The 17,808-nt window shown below is 40.4% G+C and overlaps 1 protein-coding gene across 1 annotated transcript in view; it reads right to left on the bottom strand.

Moving 5' to 3' along the window:
• The window catches only part of LOC126341345 (DNA-dependent protein kinase catalytic subunit-like), a 526,946-nt gene that overhangs the window by 373,436 nt on the left and 135,702 nt on the right, over window positions 1-17,808 (bottom strand). The window contains exons 15-17 of the mRNA XM_050001770.1: window positions 17,304-17,469; window positions 13,051-13,161; window positions 9,958-10,151 (exon numbers count right to left, since the gene is read on the bottom strand). Of these exons, the coding sequence (XP_049857727.1) occupies window positions 9,958-10,151; window positions 13,051-13,161; window positions 17,304-17,469 (471 nt within the window). The remainder of the gene's footprint in view (window positions 1-9,957; window positions 10,152-13,050; window positions 13,162-17,303; window positions 17,470-17,808) is intronic.

The following is a 17,808-nucleotide window of genomic DNA, read 5'->3' as shown; positions in this document are numbered from 1 at the left end:
TGGAAGCCCCCAGATGGCCTTATCATCAAAATTAACCCTCTGTGAATGCGATCCCTCCTTCGACAAGGACCTCCACCTGTTCAGAGTCTATCAGTTCTTAGCCTTCACCAAAATTGTCCTGCAAAATCACATAAATCAGGCCAAAACCACCTTGCAATACCTCCTCTCCATCCACAAAATTCTCGTGCTCTACAATCCCAAATTCCTGTATCTCATTTATCACAAACTCTTGCCCTCGAGGAACTAGAGCAACATGCACATCACCACTCCAAAAAGCTCTCCAACATGTCCTCCTCCTCCTCCTCCTCCTCCCCACTTGGACCACCACTATCTACTATAGTCTCCAAACTTCCTCCACATCCCCTCACAGCTGACAGGCCCTGCCTCGCAAACATTTACCACACCCTCAGAAACTCTCAACCACAACCATTACCACAACCACAACCATTACCACAACCACAACCACAACCACTATCACTACCACTACCACTACCAGACCCAAAACAAATGCAATCACGAACCTTTTCTTCACCAAAAGCTTTACTACCACAGAAGAATTGGTCCTTTCCAAAAGCCTTAACTTTCCTAAAGTCTTAACGTTTGCCTCAGACCCTAATTCAATCATACTGGACTTGTTAAAGTCCCCTTCTCCTGGTTCTGGTCCCTACAGTGCGAGCATCTTTTCGCCACCAACCCTACCCATCGGGCTCCACCTAAAATCAATGCTAAACCTTACGCAACTCAGTTCATATTCCATCCAATCATGATCCACTCCCTGTTAATGTTCAAGAATTTCATAACTTCAAAGTCTACCTCACCATCATTCCAAAAATCGCTCAACATGGAAGCTAATCTTACATCCAAAGAAAAAATCACAACCCCATCACCTAAAAATTGATACTGATATTATAATCCTACTGCCGAAAAAGGCTCCATCATTGTGGTTTTGAAATGCAGGGAGTACCTGACAGACTCCCCCAGCTGTCAGATTCTTCTACCTGCAAACCTTCCCACTGTGACCCCAATCTGAAAATCCAAAAGGCTCTCCAGTCTCTCCTAAAATCCTTACGCTCACTGTAAAACCTCTCCCCTGGGTCAACCTCTCTCCTCACTCCTACCACTCCCTGCACTCCTACCTGCAACATGGTTCCTAAAGCCATAAGCCCAACCACAAAGACGACGCATTGTGGCCAATTGCTGTGCCCCTACTGAGAGAATCTCTGCTCACACCAACCAAAGTCTTCAGCCTATTACCTATAACCTAGCCTGCTACATAAAACATCCTACATAAAACACACCAACCACTTCTACCTTTGACTCTCTTTACAACATGATATACCCTCTCCCTCTCTACTAATGTCCATGGCCTTGCTCCTATTGATCACTACCCTTCCCAACGCCAGATGGATACCAAACCTAAAACCGCTTTTCCTGGTCACCATGACCAACTATGTCCTCACCCACAATTACTTCACCTTTGAAGGCATTAACTACAAACAAATCCATGGTACAGCAATGGGCACCCACATGGCACCATTCTATGCCAAAGTGTTCATGGGCCATCTAGAGGAACCCTTCTTAACCTCCCAGAATCCCAAACCCTTCACCTCATTCAGATTCATTGATGACATCTTCATGATGTGGATCGAGGGTGAGGATACCCTATCCTCATTCCTCCAGAACCTCAACACCTTCTCTCCAATTTGATTCACCTGGTCCATCCCAACCTGACAACCCACCTCCTTTGATATTGATCTCCGCTACTTGAATGGCTACATCAGTACCTCCAATTATATCAAACCCATCAACCAGCAGCAATACTTCCACTTTGACAACTGTCATGCATTCCATACCAATAAGTCCATTACACACAGCCTAAACAACCACACCCGTCACATCTGTAGCAATGAGCAGTCCCTCTGCAACTATCCCAAGGGCCTTAAGGACTAAAATTACCCTCACAACCTTGTACACAAGCTGATCACCCGTGCCTTCTCTCTCCAGTCACCCACCACCTTCCTAAGTCCCAAAGGCTGGCCCCGAAGGGGCATTCCCTTCGAGACTTGTACCACCCAGGACTGGAACAACTGAATCAGATTCACCATCAGTGTTTCTACTACTTATCGCCATGCCCTGAAATGACTAATATTATACCCACCATCTTTCCCACCTCTCCCACAGTAGTATTCTGTCACTCATCAAACCTACACATTGTCCTCTTCCATCCTCATCAACACTAGCTCCCACACCCTTCCCCTCATGGCTAACTTCCCAGTAACAGTGCTAGATGCAAGATTGTCTCAGACATCCTTCTACCGCCATCTACTTCAGTCTGATCACAAGCATCACCTATCCTTCAAAGGCAGGGCTACCTACTAAACTGCAAACACTACACGGTGGTCTACATGGACATAACAACCAACAAGCTGTATGTCCTCATGAATGGCCACTGAGAAACTATGGCCAAGAGACAGTTGTGCCACCCAGTTGCTGAGCATGCTGCCCAACACTATATTCTACACTTCAATGACCGCTTCACAGTCTGCATCATCTGGATCCTTTCTACCAACACCTTCTTTTCTGAATTCTGCAATTGGGAACTCACTCTGCAATATAGCCTGCATTCCCCAGCTCCCTTGACCCAATTTCCATTAGTCCCTGTCCTTCACCCACCTACCCTCTTCCCTGCTCTCAATCCAGCATTACAAAACCTTCTAATCCACCAACACACCCGTAGTCTTTCCCCCCCCCCCCCCTCCTTTGCTTCTCTCCTTTTCCCCTCCCCTCCATCTAACCTGTCAATTGCTCCTAGTTGCCCTAACCCCCCCCCCCCCCCCCCCCACTCAATTCATGTCCCCATATGCTCCCATGAGCATCCTGCAAATCATTTGTTAGATATCATGTGGGGTTGAGGAATGCACTAACATTTGAGCAATTAAAAGAAGGTCTTCAGCATTCTGTGACCTACTGAGTGGAATGTCACAGAAACAGAATGAGTCAGTGGAGAGTTTCACTGATGACAGGATAAAGAAGGTCAATATGCATGAGAAGAACTGGCCGACAGCAATGAAGCAAACAAGATTATCCTCAAAGAAACTGGATGGAGAACACTAGATACCTTCCTGAGGTCCATGCCTCCTAACATGTTTAACAAAGGTACCCAGAAAGATCTAAACACTGCCGTCAGGATAGTTACTGAGCTCGAGGAAATAGATATAGCAATAGGGATGTGCAATGTGCGAAGTACTTTTCGATGCGAAGTCTGTAGGTTTTGCATTATTGGTTTCTCTGGTTGGATATGAACAATCTCAGGAGTGTGTACAAGTGTTGTCTCATTTAAGGGGAGCCAGAACAATGAAAATGACAAAATTCACGTTTTTTTCCATTATAAAATAATTTGGAGTTTTCTGAATATAGCAAATAAAGTTTCACCCTTCTAAGTGAATTAAGAAACAGGAGTGCATTGGACTTGTGCAGAACAACATGGGGACTCACTTGCAGAAAGTAAAGCAGACATTAGGGTCCCAGAAGTTTAGTGATGGTAAGACCCTTGGAGTAAGAGGAAGATTGACAGATGAAGCAATTAATAGATTGCAGAGGTATTATAGGTGTGCAATCACACAAAATACAAGAAGCATTGAGCAGATGGGGAGAGCAGTATGGGCATTATTTTTTCATACTGCATCAACAAATGAGCACCCACAACATGCACTGTGCCCCACAGGTGATGACTCATGGTGTAAGTACCAATCACGAAAGGAATATGCCCATAAAAACAGTTTGCCAAAATGCTTTATTTGATGTAATTAAGCCCACATTCAGACATTTATCACAGCCAAGTTTATTGGAAAAGTGTTTACAAGGGACAACACAAATTCCAAATGAAAGTGTAAATAATTTAATTTGGATTAGGATTCCCAAAAGAGTGTTTGTACAGATAAAAACATTGCATTTTGGAGTGTATGATGCAGTGACGACATACAATGAAGGAAACATTATCAAATGTGACGTGCTGAAACTTTTAGGTTTCCAACCAGGACATGGCACCATTTCCACAATGCACCTAATTGACGATGAAAGACGAAGAGGTGCAGGAAGAAGAGACAAAAGCCTACAACATGCAGCAAAAGGGAAGAAAAGACCAGTGAAAAGGAAACTAACACTGGGAAAAAAAGATGATGCTGATAATCCATCATATGGGGCAGGAATGTATTAAGAATCTTTGGAAGCCATTTCCCGTAACTTTTTCATCTTTGAGGAACATTTTCGCAAAAACTGCTAACAGTGTATCAATGAAATTTACACACAATATTGTTTACTTCTTTACCTTCATTTTTATATCAAATTGTAAAAAAAATTGTATAATTCAAGAGTTATAGAAGAAAAAGTGTAAAATTTTGGAGAAAAAATTAGCATCTGTTTACAAAAATTGTAAAACAAAAACCAATAAATGTTTCTTAACATGACATTATAACTTTGTAGAGAATATTTACTGAACATGTAGTCCATATTTCAGAGCAATATTTTTAATGGTTTTAGAAAAAAAATGTTCCTTCTATTTGCTAAAATTAACATGGAGGAGGTGGATCGTTACGGCTCCCCTTAAGTGAGGGTTACAGTGAAAGCCCTGAGGCTACACTTTCTGTTCAAGCATCATGTCGAAACATAACAGAGCACAGCACTAGCCCTTAGGGAGCAACTGCCGACGTTGTCTTCGAAAATAATCAGATGACAGAACAAAATAGTATAGATTTTGTTGTAGCTATCAGCATCCAAATAGCAAAATAGTAACAGAGGTCTACTTGATATCCAACATATGGAAACCCTTGTTAACTGTGGGCAGTACCAGTACTTCTCTATATTGGATATACGATGTGAGTACCATATATCAGAAGTGTCCAAGATGATCAGCCAAAGAATATGTTTTCCATTCTCTGTGGACATTAGCAGTATCGGTCAATGGCATTCGGTTTAAAAAAGGCATCAGCCATGTTTCAATGGTTGTTGGATGAGTACTAAGGGGTTTGAAACCTCAACAATGTACAGTGTACCTTGACAATATAGCTGTGTTATCTGAAGGAGCATATGCAGCAATTAAGGCAAGTTCTTAAGAGATTATGTCCCATGCATCTTGCATTAAGTAAGGAGAAGTGTCATTTTGCCCTGAAATAAGTGAGTTATATGGGATGTATTAGTTGAGAGGGGGTAAAAATGGACCCCATGTTACCACAGGCTGTGGGAGATTATCTGACTCCTCAGACAAGTTCAGATTTCAATCATTCTTGGGGTTGGCCCATTACTATAGAAAATTCACAAAGGGATTTACAGATATTACACAAGTGCTTATGCAGTCAGTACAAAAAGATGTGAAATCTCAGTAAGCAACAGAACATGAGGCCACATTTGAGATGCTGAAGAGGTTTTGACATCAAGTCCAGTGTTGATCTTTCCAGACTGTGAAAAGGTTTGGTACTGTCACGTCATGTTTCCAATCTAGTATTGGGGTGTGTTTTGGGGCAGGTAATACATAGTGAGGAACATGCTGTGGCTTTAACCTCTCCTCCATTGTGGAGTAATTCCTATAGAAGCTGAGAAGAATTACTTGGCAATGGAGATGTCGAATTTAATACACAGAACTCATATTTTAGATATCTTTATGGTAAAAAATTCAGGGTGATAACGGATCACAGTATAAAATCGTTTGTTTGTGTTAAATGATTCTTCAAGCAGACTTGATATGGGCATCAAGACTAAGGGAGTTTGACTTTGAAGTGATTCATAAACCATGGAAGAAACATGGGAATGTGCACAGTCTGAGAGGAAAGTCTTGATAGAGTAAGCTCTGGATCACTGCCTTGCAGAGCGGCAGAAAGCCCAAGTTGCTGATGCAGACTGAAAGCAGTAAACAACACAGCAACGGTACCTTGTGTGCAACAGGTTGCTATGTAGGTCAACTAAGCTGGTGATGGGGACTCTAGTACCCACTGAGCTGAAAGAGAAGGTATTGAAGGAACCATGCAGTTGGATGCTATCTATGCAAGGAGGTCACAGTGCGGGGGATCGGAGGGTGGCAGAGTGTTGCAAATAGAGGACAAGCGAAAGCAATGTAGACCAGTACATATGGAATTGTGTCTCGTGTGCACAGTGAGCAGATCAGGGCCATCAGCAAGAACCACTACAGAGGTTACCTGAGACAACCTTACCTATTGAAATGATAGAAATGAATATTTTACGACCTTTTAGGAGATGCCACCATAAAACCATTACATTCTGACTGCTATTCATCATTCTCGTGATAATAGCAATGGTTGCCATTCCAAATCAACAAGCAACTATGGTGGTACAGGACATCGTGAATAACTGATTGCTGAATTTTGGTGTGTCTGAGACGGTAGTCACAGAAAAAAGTACTAACTTCATGTCAGATTTGATGAAGCAGTTATGTCATTTGTTATTGGTTCGGAAGCTATTAATCACTCCAGGTAGAACAGAATACATACCTCGAATAGAAACAGAGGGAAACATTCCATGTGGGAAAAATATATCTAAAAACTAAGATGATATGACTTACCAAACAAAGTGCTGGCATGTCAATAGACACACAAACAAACACAAACATACACACAAAATTCAAGCTTTCGCAACCAACAGTTGCTTCGTCAGGAAAGAGGGAAGGAGAGGGAAAGACAAAAGGATGTGGGTTTTAAGGGAAAGGGTAAGGAGTCATTCCAATCCCGGAAGCGGAAAGATTTACCTTAGGGGGAAAAAAGGACAGGCACAAATATGTTGTTGAATGACAGGTGAGGTATGAGCGGCGGCACCTCTATACCTGTCCTTTTTCCCCCTAGGGGAAGTCTTTCCGCTCCCGGGATTGGAATGACTCCTTACCCTCTCCCTTAAAACCCATATCCTTTTGTCTTTCCCTCTCCTTCCCTCTTTCCTGACGAAGCAACTGTTGGTTGCGAAAGCTTGAATTTTGTGTGTATGTTTGTGTTTATGTGTCTATCGACATGCCAGTGCTTTCGTTTGGTAAGTCATATCATATTTGTTTTTAGATATAGAATACATACCTTGTACTATTGGTAGGATGTTTGTTTACTATGATTATTGGGATGTTTATTTATCATATGTAGTGACAGCATGTAACACCAAAGTGCACATCAGCACTGGGATTTCTACAGATAAGGTAATGTACAGGAGGAAGAGGCCTGCACCATTTGATGTAATCAAACAGAAAATCTAGAGGAACTGAGAGCCAGTACAGAATTTTGCAAAGACAATGAAGAGAGTATGGAAACACCAAAACCATGGAGTGTCATGAAAAGCAGGGAAATGTACAGAGAAATTGCTGGAATATAGACTATGCCTGTCGGTGATGCTATCTTGTCTGTATACACCAAAGGGTAAGACAAAAAAGTATGTTACGCCATACCAGGTGAGCAAGATGATGTCACCAGTAAATGTCAAGCTACAATTGCCAATATGGATGATTATAGTTCACGTTGGGTGCCTAAAACCATTTCAATGTGTTCTAGACTAAATGCCAAGGTATTGGCACTCATCACTATGATAAGTGCAGAGGAAACTAACAAGAGCGGAGTGCGAAAGGTTCTTGGGTGACCTATGCCTATGATATGCATTAAGACCACAAATGCAAGAAAAGGAACTGTCAAGTATCATTTTAGTGTGCTTTAATGTACATATTGAAAAAAATTATTGGATTGCAACGTTAGATAAGGTGGTGGTGTGCAGGTAGGAATATGAACTGGTAATTACATTGCAGTGTGATTTCATTTGTATAGAGGGTATGGAAAATAATATAGGTTGCTGTAATTACTGTAGTTATTTTCTTATGCCAGAGAGTTTTGTCTTTTCATTAGAGACAGTATGCTCGGAGAGGGAGGGGCAGCATCAGATCATTCAAAAGGGACAGGGGGAATAGTTAAAGTTCCCTTTCCCAAATTGACTGCGTGCCAGAGACAGGGGTAAGTCACGTCTTAATCCTGGCAGTGCTACACTTCTTCACTGGGAGTGGACTTGGAGCACTGCAGAACCACCATCTGGAATGGGGTGATATTCGCTAGGCAAGAGGACGTTATTGTCACCAGTCACTGATGGCTGCTAAGGCTGACTTACAGTACAGAGGAAATGAGGAATGAGATTCGGAGGTTGGAGGAGATGTTTTCGAAATTACATTGGAAGGTGGAAGGACAGGAGTGTTCGGAGAAGTAGGGAGAGAATACCAAGGAATGCATATGCCCTACAAGTCATTATGGGGCAACTGTAGCAAGGCACAGATATAGTACCATGAGCCTCGGATAGATGCAAGATGGGATGGTTAGATGCTGTTGGGAAAATACTTAAAACAGTATTCAGGTTTCTGATATCAATGATATCCACAACATGAATGGCATCATGAGTAGAATAGTGGAAGTTGAAGATAGTCCTAGAAAGGCACACTACATAGTTGTCAAACTCTGAGTAGCATGTACTAAATATGCCAAGTACTTTGTAGAAGGTGACAGCTGAACTAACAGAGTCTGTAAGGACACCAGCTGACACAGTGAAATAGGATATGGAGGTTATACAGACCCATTCAATTCACTAAACACAAGGGTGATGGTCGCAAGGCTTTTACAATCGATAGCCAACAGCATATGGGATGCTCAGGTGGAAGTGACTGAGTTACACAAAGTCATACACTGTGCAGTGCACAGAAAGTTCAATCCAGCATTATCAGGGCAGTACCTGGCCATCATGCAAAAGGTTCAGACAGAATTATCTATAGGGTTGGGACTAATTGCAGAGCCAAGCAAACAAACATAACTGTACAACAATGTAGCAACAGTGGAAGTTAGAAAGGGCTAGAACATCTATGTGCTGGTTCAGTTCTCATTTGCAAATGACCACACCCATAAAATTTTCTCCATCCACCCTTACCTGATAAAGCAGGGAGCCCTATGGAAGTATGTGCCAATAAGGACAAGAGAGGTAGTGTTAATTTACGAGGATAGGGGAAGGCACACACTAATTTCACTAGAAGAACTCCGCTTGTGTCAGAGGTAACAGCTTGCAATATGGCTGACCCGAGTGATCAAGACTGGTACTGACACATCAGCACTACTGTGAGTCTTCAGTAACTCCTGGCATATTAGTTGAGCAAATATTTCATATGTGTACTGTCAGTTCACAGTTTCCAACTGGTATAATATTTCAGCAGTCTGACAAGTCGCCACCGTTCTGGACACAATCCACACCAAAGGGCATGTACCAGTGGCTAAAGAGAAAGGTGCATTAATGATGATCGTCACAAATCCCAGCACGTTGCTCTGGATGAAGCAGTGCAGATGTAGGCCCTCTGGCAACCCTGGCCACCCCTTCACTGTGTTTACAGAGTGTCTTATCCTCTCAACAAAGACAATGTGCAGCAGCCAGGATGGATGGAGGGCTTACGTTTACACTGCCACAACTGGACACCGAAACAGTTGTTGCTGAGAAGAGTAGCTGATACAACTGACTCCTCTCCTACCTACGCACAACCCTGAGTAGGAGTGGTGTAAGGAGTTATCTGTGTGGGGGAAGGGATAGAAGTCCCCCATACACTCAGAGTATGTCAGTTCGCCTGTCATTAGCAACATGTCTGACTGCCGAGATATTACGCCTGCTGAACATGAACCTGGAGTACACCTGTAGACAGTTTGATCAACCATTGTCACTATTTTCAAGAGGCATTTTTTCACTTTTTCTATTCTCTTTTCTTTTTCTAAGTAATTCCACATTTTTCAGTTAGTTTTTGCAAATCAACCTCATCTGTTACCATTTTTTTAACAATACTAAAGAAGAAAAGATATCCCCCGTTAGAGAGTTCCAGCAAGATTTCAAATGCAGGTGACACACTTCATACTCTGCCAGTTTCCAAAATAATTATCACAAAATATTAGTTCTACAATAACTCACCATTATTGCTTCAACAACAATTATACAATATTTGGTATTGTACTGGAATCTGCTGCTGTACCAGTGAATCATTTGTAAAGCAAGTGGATAAAAAATCTGTAGAACTACTTGATCAGTATCACATCCCAGTTTTATGACAGCAGATATTATTCTCCTGAATAATTCAGCTTTTGTTTCCTCTTCTCTGTGCCATTCTGTCAAAAGAAAACACAATAGCATATTAAATGCACTCTTGCTCTTAATCATCTCCCAATTAGTAAAATATAAAATAAGTCACAGCAACTTAAAAAAAATACACTGAATTCTAAGTGACTACCACAGCTGCAGAGCAACTTAAGATTAGTAACAGTACGAATGAGAGTCAGCTGCTGCCATGGAGAAACTATGGTCGAAAATTCCAAATTAAACAACACACAAAATTAATATACAATTTGTTGGAAATATAAATTAACTGTATAGATAAATAAATCTACTCACCCATGGGCAGCAGGAGAACAAAAACACACACAAGTTAAGGAAATGTGCATGCTTTTGGAGTCTGTAGCTTCTCCTTCTGACAAAGGGGTGGAACGGGAAGGAAAAGGACTGGCACGGTTTAGGAAATGGGGAGAGTTGTGGAAAAGTCATCCAGAACCCCCTGGGTCAGTTTTCTGTAATTCTCCCTATTTCCTAAACCTCACATGTCCTTTTCCTTCGTCCCTCTTCCTCCTTCTTGAAGCCTTCTTCCAGAAGAAGGAACCACTGGCTTCGAAAGCTTGTACATCTCCTAAACTTTTGTGTGTGTTTTCTACAGCCTTTGCTTAGCAAATAGGTTTTCTTTACCTACTCCATTAAACAAATTTATTAGTCACTCTCCACAGCTAAAGCAACACATACAACAAACTGCAATGTTTAAATTCAAAACTGTAAACATCTGCCTTTGAAGAATCTCTTACAGTACTGACACACATGATGCTGTCATTGCTGGAAACTGCACAGTTTCAACTCTTTCTTAGCTCTGGTTATGGTATATATCTTATCACTTTAATCTCAATGTCTCTCTCACTGCCTTCCCCATGAAGAAAGGGCACTTTCTTGATTGAGATTGGTCCGTTACTTCATAAGCAAGGTTTTCTGTAAACAAGCCACTTTATTTATTTATTTATTTTACTATGGATCTGGTTTTCACATGTCATTATAATGAGCTGTTCACATATATAGCGAAAATCCAGATTCTGACAACTGGAAAATTACACCAAGAGCTTTAAGTGCATTCACTGGATATCCCATTGCCCTCTCAGTTTATAATAAGACCTCATAAATTCATAAGCTATTATGACTTAAGAAATTATAATTTACGTTAGGTGTTCATCCATAATACATGATACAAGTTGGAAATTAGTCACAATTGTGGGCTGTACTAGCACCAGAGAGCCCTTTAGGATCACAACAAGGTAAATGGATAAGCCACATGGTTTTCATCCCTGAAGTTATCTGTGCATTAACAAGTAGGTCACAGCAAGTGCACACCCAACCCGCATGGCATTCACCCAGCACTTATGGCTCAGTCACTTGTGTAGCTTGCACAGCCAGGTGAAAATCATGTAGATGTAAAAATGCCACAATATTGTCGGGTGTACAGCACTGATGCTCTCCACAGGCTCGCACTATGTTGTGATATAGTTAACGTTCATGTTCCCTCAGTCACATAGATGGCATCACATATATGTTAAGTCACACTAATACACTTTGAAAGCTGTGTGGACAGTGAGTGATGGGAAACAACTGCCACTCACTCAGCTCACCACGCAGATGGAGTGCTGTAACACCTAGTACCGTCCATGTAAAACAGAAGCACATACTGACAACAGAGATAGGTGATAGACTTAGCATGTGAGTATCCTTGGCACAGACTAGTCAAAAGTAGTGAGAGAGCTCACCAATGTGAATAAAACCAAGTTATGGATAAATGCATGAGCAATCATTTGAATGTCAGAATTTGTTAGATTACCATGCCACAGTTCTAGAACAGGCCACGCATCATTTACTACTAAAACTGTCTGTCAACTATCATTTACCTTATATGAGGATAACTGACCTACACCGGCAGTGAAATGTGTGGCAGAATTAAAATGAAAGTGTCCTCAGTGCCACTCATCAAATGTTGGGAAAGGAAGCTTAACGTGTATACTGTTGTATGATTAACATGGGTCCTATACTCATTGGCTTAGAATCAGGAGTAACATGAGCAGGACAATATGGAGTTGTAACCTCTCGGGATCCTAGATCCACAATCACAGTACAAGAGTTACAGAAGCACCACCTCCGTATTTTCCCAACTGGCAATGGTTGGTCATTTTATTACTACTGCCCAGGGGCTGATGGTGATCACCAGTGATCACCTCGAGGGAATCACACTTCTAATAGGATGACTTTCTGGGTCTGTTTTCAGAGCAGTGTGTGGGGCTTTTAGGAGATCAACAAAGTGACTACTTAACCACCCATAGTTAAAAAGATATCTTATGATTGTCCAACAGACTAGCTGAGTGGTAACATGCAAGCCTTCCATGTAGCGGGCCCAGGTTCGATTCCCAGCAGGGTTGGAGATTTCCTCGGATCATGTGCTGTCATCAACATTTTCATCCTCATCACTGGACTGCAAGTTGCCCAATATGGCGTCAACTGAGATAAGACTTGCACTCAGCGGCCGAACTTCCCCGGATGGGGCCTCCCAGCCAACAATCCCATACAATCAGTTCATTTTTTATCCCATGATTACTTAAATAGCTAAGGACACTTCTATCCAATCTGAAATATGTTATCTTTTACAACTGTTGCTTGTTTCATTTATTTTTGTGAAAAGAGAGAAGAAAAATCAGAAGACAGCCGAGGTAATTATTTATCTACATCTTCTTATGTGCAAGGAAAATGCGTAACATATGGCTAATTTAAATCCCACAGAAAAATATTTTAACTCAAGTATTAGGAAGGAAAACGTCTAAGTTCAATTTAGAATTCAGAGAGAAAAATTCACAGCCATAACTTTCACAAGGTATTAGAATAAGGCAAAGATAACACAAAATTCTTCGCACTTGATAACTGAACAATACTCACTCATTCCAAGCATTAGCATTACAACAGCCTGTAGGAGCTCACAAGATACCACTCGAGTTTTCCGGTCACCCGAATTCAACGCAAGGTCAATAATCCTTGGCAGGAATTGGTCTAAACAAAAATAGCACATAAAAGATACACAACCTCTGAAAAACAACTACAAATAAAATACTGACACAAGATACTTATGTTGTATCTACAGTCACACAATTATTATTGCATGACTATCATCAACTGTGATGTGATATGATTTCGTGTTTAGCTGCTGGTCAAGAGCTCACATGAATTTTACAAAAGCCACAACATTGTGCAATCTGTAATAATGTTTTTACAGGCAGCACAGTTTATGCATTTTGTAAAATCCTGTGATATGGATAGAGATTAGGTTTTTACAAATTAATTAACAAAAATGTAAAAACAGCAATTAATCAATCACTATTGATAATGCTATTTAGCATAAACAGCACCATTACAGGTTTTGAACCAGCAGATTAGCATCAGAAAACTTTCATTTGTATGATTCCATTTAACTTCAGTTGAACATGTGATATTGGCTATTCTTGACTATGCTGAAAGCTTCTTAGGCTCATATGACCTACTGACAAAAACAATGTAAGAAAAAGGACTATTTTCCTGTAATTGTATCTAAAAATAAATAAAAACAATATGAACAACTTTCTATGAAACAAATGTTCTAAGCTGAGAGAGAATTTAATCTCTCAGCAAATTAGAGACAAGGAGCAATTACTCTCATTGTATACAAATGTTGTTAAGAAAGAAAATGATGATATTGTTAGCACAAACTTCATACTGAACTTAAAGTGAAAAATGTGTTAGATTGATTTTCACTTTATTTCCAGCATGCTCTTATAATGTCTGCTAGCTAAGTAGTATCTAGTGTATCTTATCACAAATGGATTTGATGACGGTGGTGGCGACGCACCATCATACTACATGTATCACGAAAGTTATATGTGGCCTATCTACATCTAAATCTACATACATACTCCACAATCCACCATACGGTGCGTGGCGGAGGGTACTTTGTACCACAACTGTCATCTTCTCTCCCTATTCCACTCCAAAACAGAATGAGGGAAAAATGACTGCCTATATGCCTCTGTATGAGCCCTAATGTCTCTTATCTTTGTGGTCTTTCCGTGAAATGTAAGTTGGCGGCAGTAAAATTGTACTGGAGTCAGCCTCAAATGCTTGTTCTCTAAATTTCCTCAGTAGGGATTCACGAAAAGAACACCTCCTTTCCTCCAGAGACTCCCACCTGATTTCCTGAAGCATTTCCAGAACACTCGCGTGATGATAAAACCTACCAGTAACAAATCTAGCAGCCCGCCTCTGAATGGCTTCTATGTCCTCCCTCAATCCGACCTGATAGGGATCCCAAACGCTCTAGCAGTACTCAAGAATAGGCCATATTAATGTTTTATAAGTAGTCTCCTTTACAGATCAACCACAGCTTCCCAAAATTCTACCAATGAACTGAAGACGACTATCCACCTTCCCCACAACTGCCATTACATGCTTGTCCCACTTCATATCGCTCTGCAATGTTACACTCAAATATTTAATCGACGTGACTGTGTCAAGCGCTACACTACTAATGGAGTATTCAAACATTACGGGATTCTTTTTCCTATTCAGTCCAGCACTGATCCATTTCAAGGACATTTTTCTTTGCCATCATCTCCTCTTAAATATCAATTGCTTATAAGCCATACTGGGTAACTAACTTCACCCTGCATTAAATACTTTTACCTATTATGTTACTGCCCTACATGGTAGCTAGTACTTAATTAGTGATGGCAAAACTACAGAAAAATGTGAGAAGTAAAACAGAGAAGAAAGATATAGAATAAACATATGAATACTAATGAACTAGCAAAAAATTATAGCGTTTAAACATTCAGAAATGATGTTAATATGGCAGAGCTCTGTGTACAGGAAGGTAAACCACACAACAGCCTTTGGAGAACACTTTACGAGGTCATTCAAGTCCCTTGAATTCTTATAGGGGAATTCACTAATAATACTGTATATTTTGCTCCATTCTCACATTCTGGGCTGTGTACACTCAACCCTTTATAAAGAGATGCTTTGAATCTTGTAACCTGGTTCTGATTGCTTGATGCAGCTCTAGATCTTTCTTGGCAGCTGCAAGCCGATAGGTGGTATGGTTGGGGCAGTATGTTTCGCCAGACCTTGTCAAGTACCTAGTGTCCAGTTAGCTTAACAGTGCTCTTCTAAATCACAAAGAGTGGGTCAGTGGAGGCTGACAAGATACCACACAGGCTTTCTAAATCCAAGCATGCTATGTCAGAAGACAAGAAAGAATCTTGTCGTTTGGAGAGATTATAAGAACTGATTCCTTGTATATTTTATTGCATTCTCTTTACATTGCCTGTTGGCCAAGTTCTGGTGGTGACATACTAGGTAAGATATGAAGCCAGGGAACTAATCTTGATTTGATGTCAATAACAATACTCACTGTGTTTTTTAACTGGACACCAATCTTGCTGAACGATTCTGTCTAAACCAAGCAAGTATGCAGTATTCAGCAACAGAATACATGATCAATTGTGACACCATGTGTAAAGCGTCTGATTACACCCCCTAGCTTGTGCCAATCAGCTTTCTGATAATATTGTTTCATTCAACATTTAAGTTTTTGTTCAGTTATTTCATGATGTTTTCCAAATGTCAGAGAGCAGTTACGTATTAAGCCTATGTACAGAGAACTGGGTTAAATACATAATAATATGAACTATAACAACTTGACAAGTAATTGAGATATTCACTGAAGTATGTTTCTACAAGTATGATAACTCAAAATGTTTTTTTACACTCCTAACACGTCAAAATGTGCATCATTTGTGGCACAACAGACATCTAATCCATATTTCAATTCTCTACAAGTGTTTTGCAGCATTGAAGGCTTAAAATTTGAGACAGCTGCTCATGCACTATTGTACAGATATGGTGCAAACTGGTATCGGCTACACTTTATTCTTGATAAAGCCCCACTTTAAAAAAAAAAATCAAGTGGCATAATGTCTGGGTTTCTAGAGGGCCAAGTAATCAATTGAAAATCTCTCCCAATCCAGCAACATGGGAACTCTTGATCCAAAAAATCCCTCACAATGTTCTTAAAAGAGTGTGGTCCACCATCTTGTAGAAAGGTCACATCATGAGGAAGTTAGTGTAACAACATACGCAGACATACTGTGCCAAAAATGTAGGCTCCACAAAGAAGAATGGGCCTATAAACCTATCCTCCAGCAATTCAACCACACATTCACTGTCAAAAGCAAACCAACAATAAATGTCTCAAGTTATTAAATTTTATATAATGATATGCCTAACCCAGGCACACTGTATTTAGGATGTGGGTAGCAGTTTAATAAAGCTCAAAAGAAGTCGATATTGTCCTTATGTTGTTTACATGGAATATAACATCTCTTTTGTTTATTGGCTTCTGGGACAAAAACTCCATTGTTTATATGGGGGTAATCCCAAAAGTAAGGTCTCCTATTTTTTATAAGTACATAGACCTGTTTATTTGTACAATGGTTTATATCAGTTTACAGCTTGAACTTTTAGCTATTTTTTGACATAATAACCATTTCTGTCAATGCATTTTTTATGATGCTGTGGCAGTTTTTGTATGCCCATGTCACACCAGCTTGCCGCCATACTGTTCAGGAAGTTATGAACATCATCTTTCACCTCGTTGTCGGAGCTGAATCACTGGGACCACAATTAATGCTGACAGCTACTGTGAGACTCTGAAAAAACTCAAATGAGCAATTCAGAACCGGAGAAGAGGCATGTTGAGTAAGGGCACACACATCCTCCATGACAACGCTTGCCCACACATCACTCGGCAAACTGTTGCTCTCCTGCAACAGTTTCAGTGGAACATAATCACCCACACACTCTATCGTCCCGACTTGGCACCCAGTGACTATCACCTGTTCCCTAGGTCAAAGGAACATTTGGCCACAAAGCGATTCAGCTCCAATAACGAGGTGAAAGGAGAGCTTCATAACTTTCTGAAAAGCACGGCGGCAAACCGGTATGACATGGGCACACAAAAACTGCCACAGCGCCCACAAAAATGTATTGACAGAAATGGTGATTATGTCAAAAAATAGCTAAATGTTCAAGCTGTAAATCGATGTAAACCATTCTAGAAATAAACAGGTCTATGTACTTATAAATAAAATAGGAGACCTTACTTTTGGGATTACCCTCGTAATATCCATTTAGTGTATGTACATCCCCTGGTACGGTTTGTTCACCTTCTTCAAAAAATTTGCTTTGTACTGGTAGAATAGTATCATTTGCACAGCAGAACTTTTGAAGAGTTGTCACCAGAATATCATCTGTGTACAAGTTAACTGACTGTGAGAAAACACTGATCCTTGAGACAGTACATTTTTATCTAAAGTGATTTACCTGAACATTTTCTTAAACTAACTCTGAATCGGCAATTTTGAAATATATTCTCCAATATTTTACTGAGCTTAGCACAACTTAAGGTTCATTTCATAGTAAGTAGTAGTTTATGTGCGTATAAATTATCACATGCTGCAGTTAAATGAACAAATGTGACAATTTTTTGGTCTCATTATAAGTTCATATCAATGAATTAAGTTACATCCAAGACCTAATCACGACAAATCAGTTTGACCTGAATCCAGCCAGCTCTAAGGGTAATGTGCTGTTAATAACTGTATATGT

The sequence above is a fragment of the Schistocerca gregaria genome, chromosome 1, assembly GCF_023897955.1.
Source record: "Schistocerca gregaria isolate iqSchGreg1 chromosome 1, iqSchGreg1.2, whole genome shotgun sequence".
Lineage (NCBI taxonomy): Eukaryota > Metazoa > Arthropoda > Insecta > Orthoptera > Acrididae > Schistocerca > Schistocerca gregaria.
This window is presented reverse-complemented; position numbering and strand designations above follow the sequence as displayed.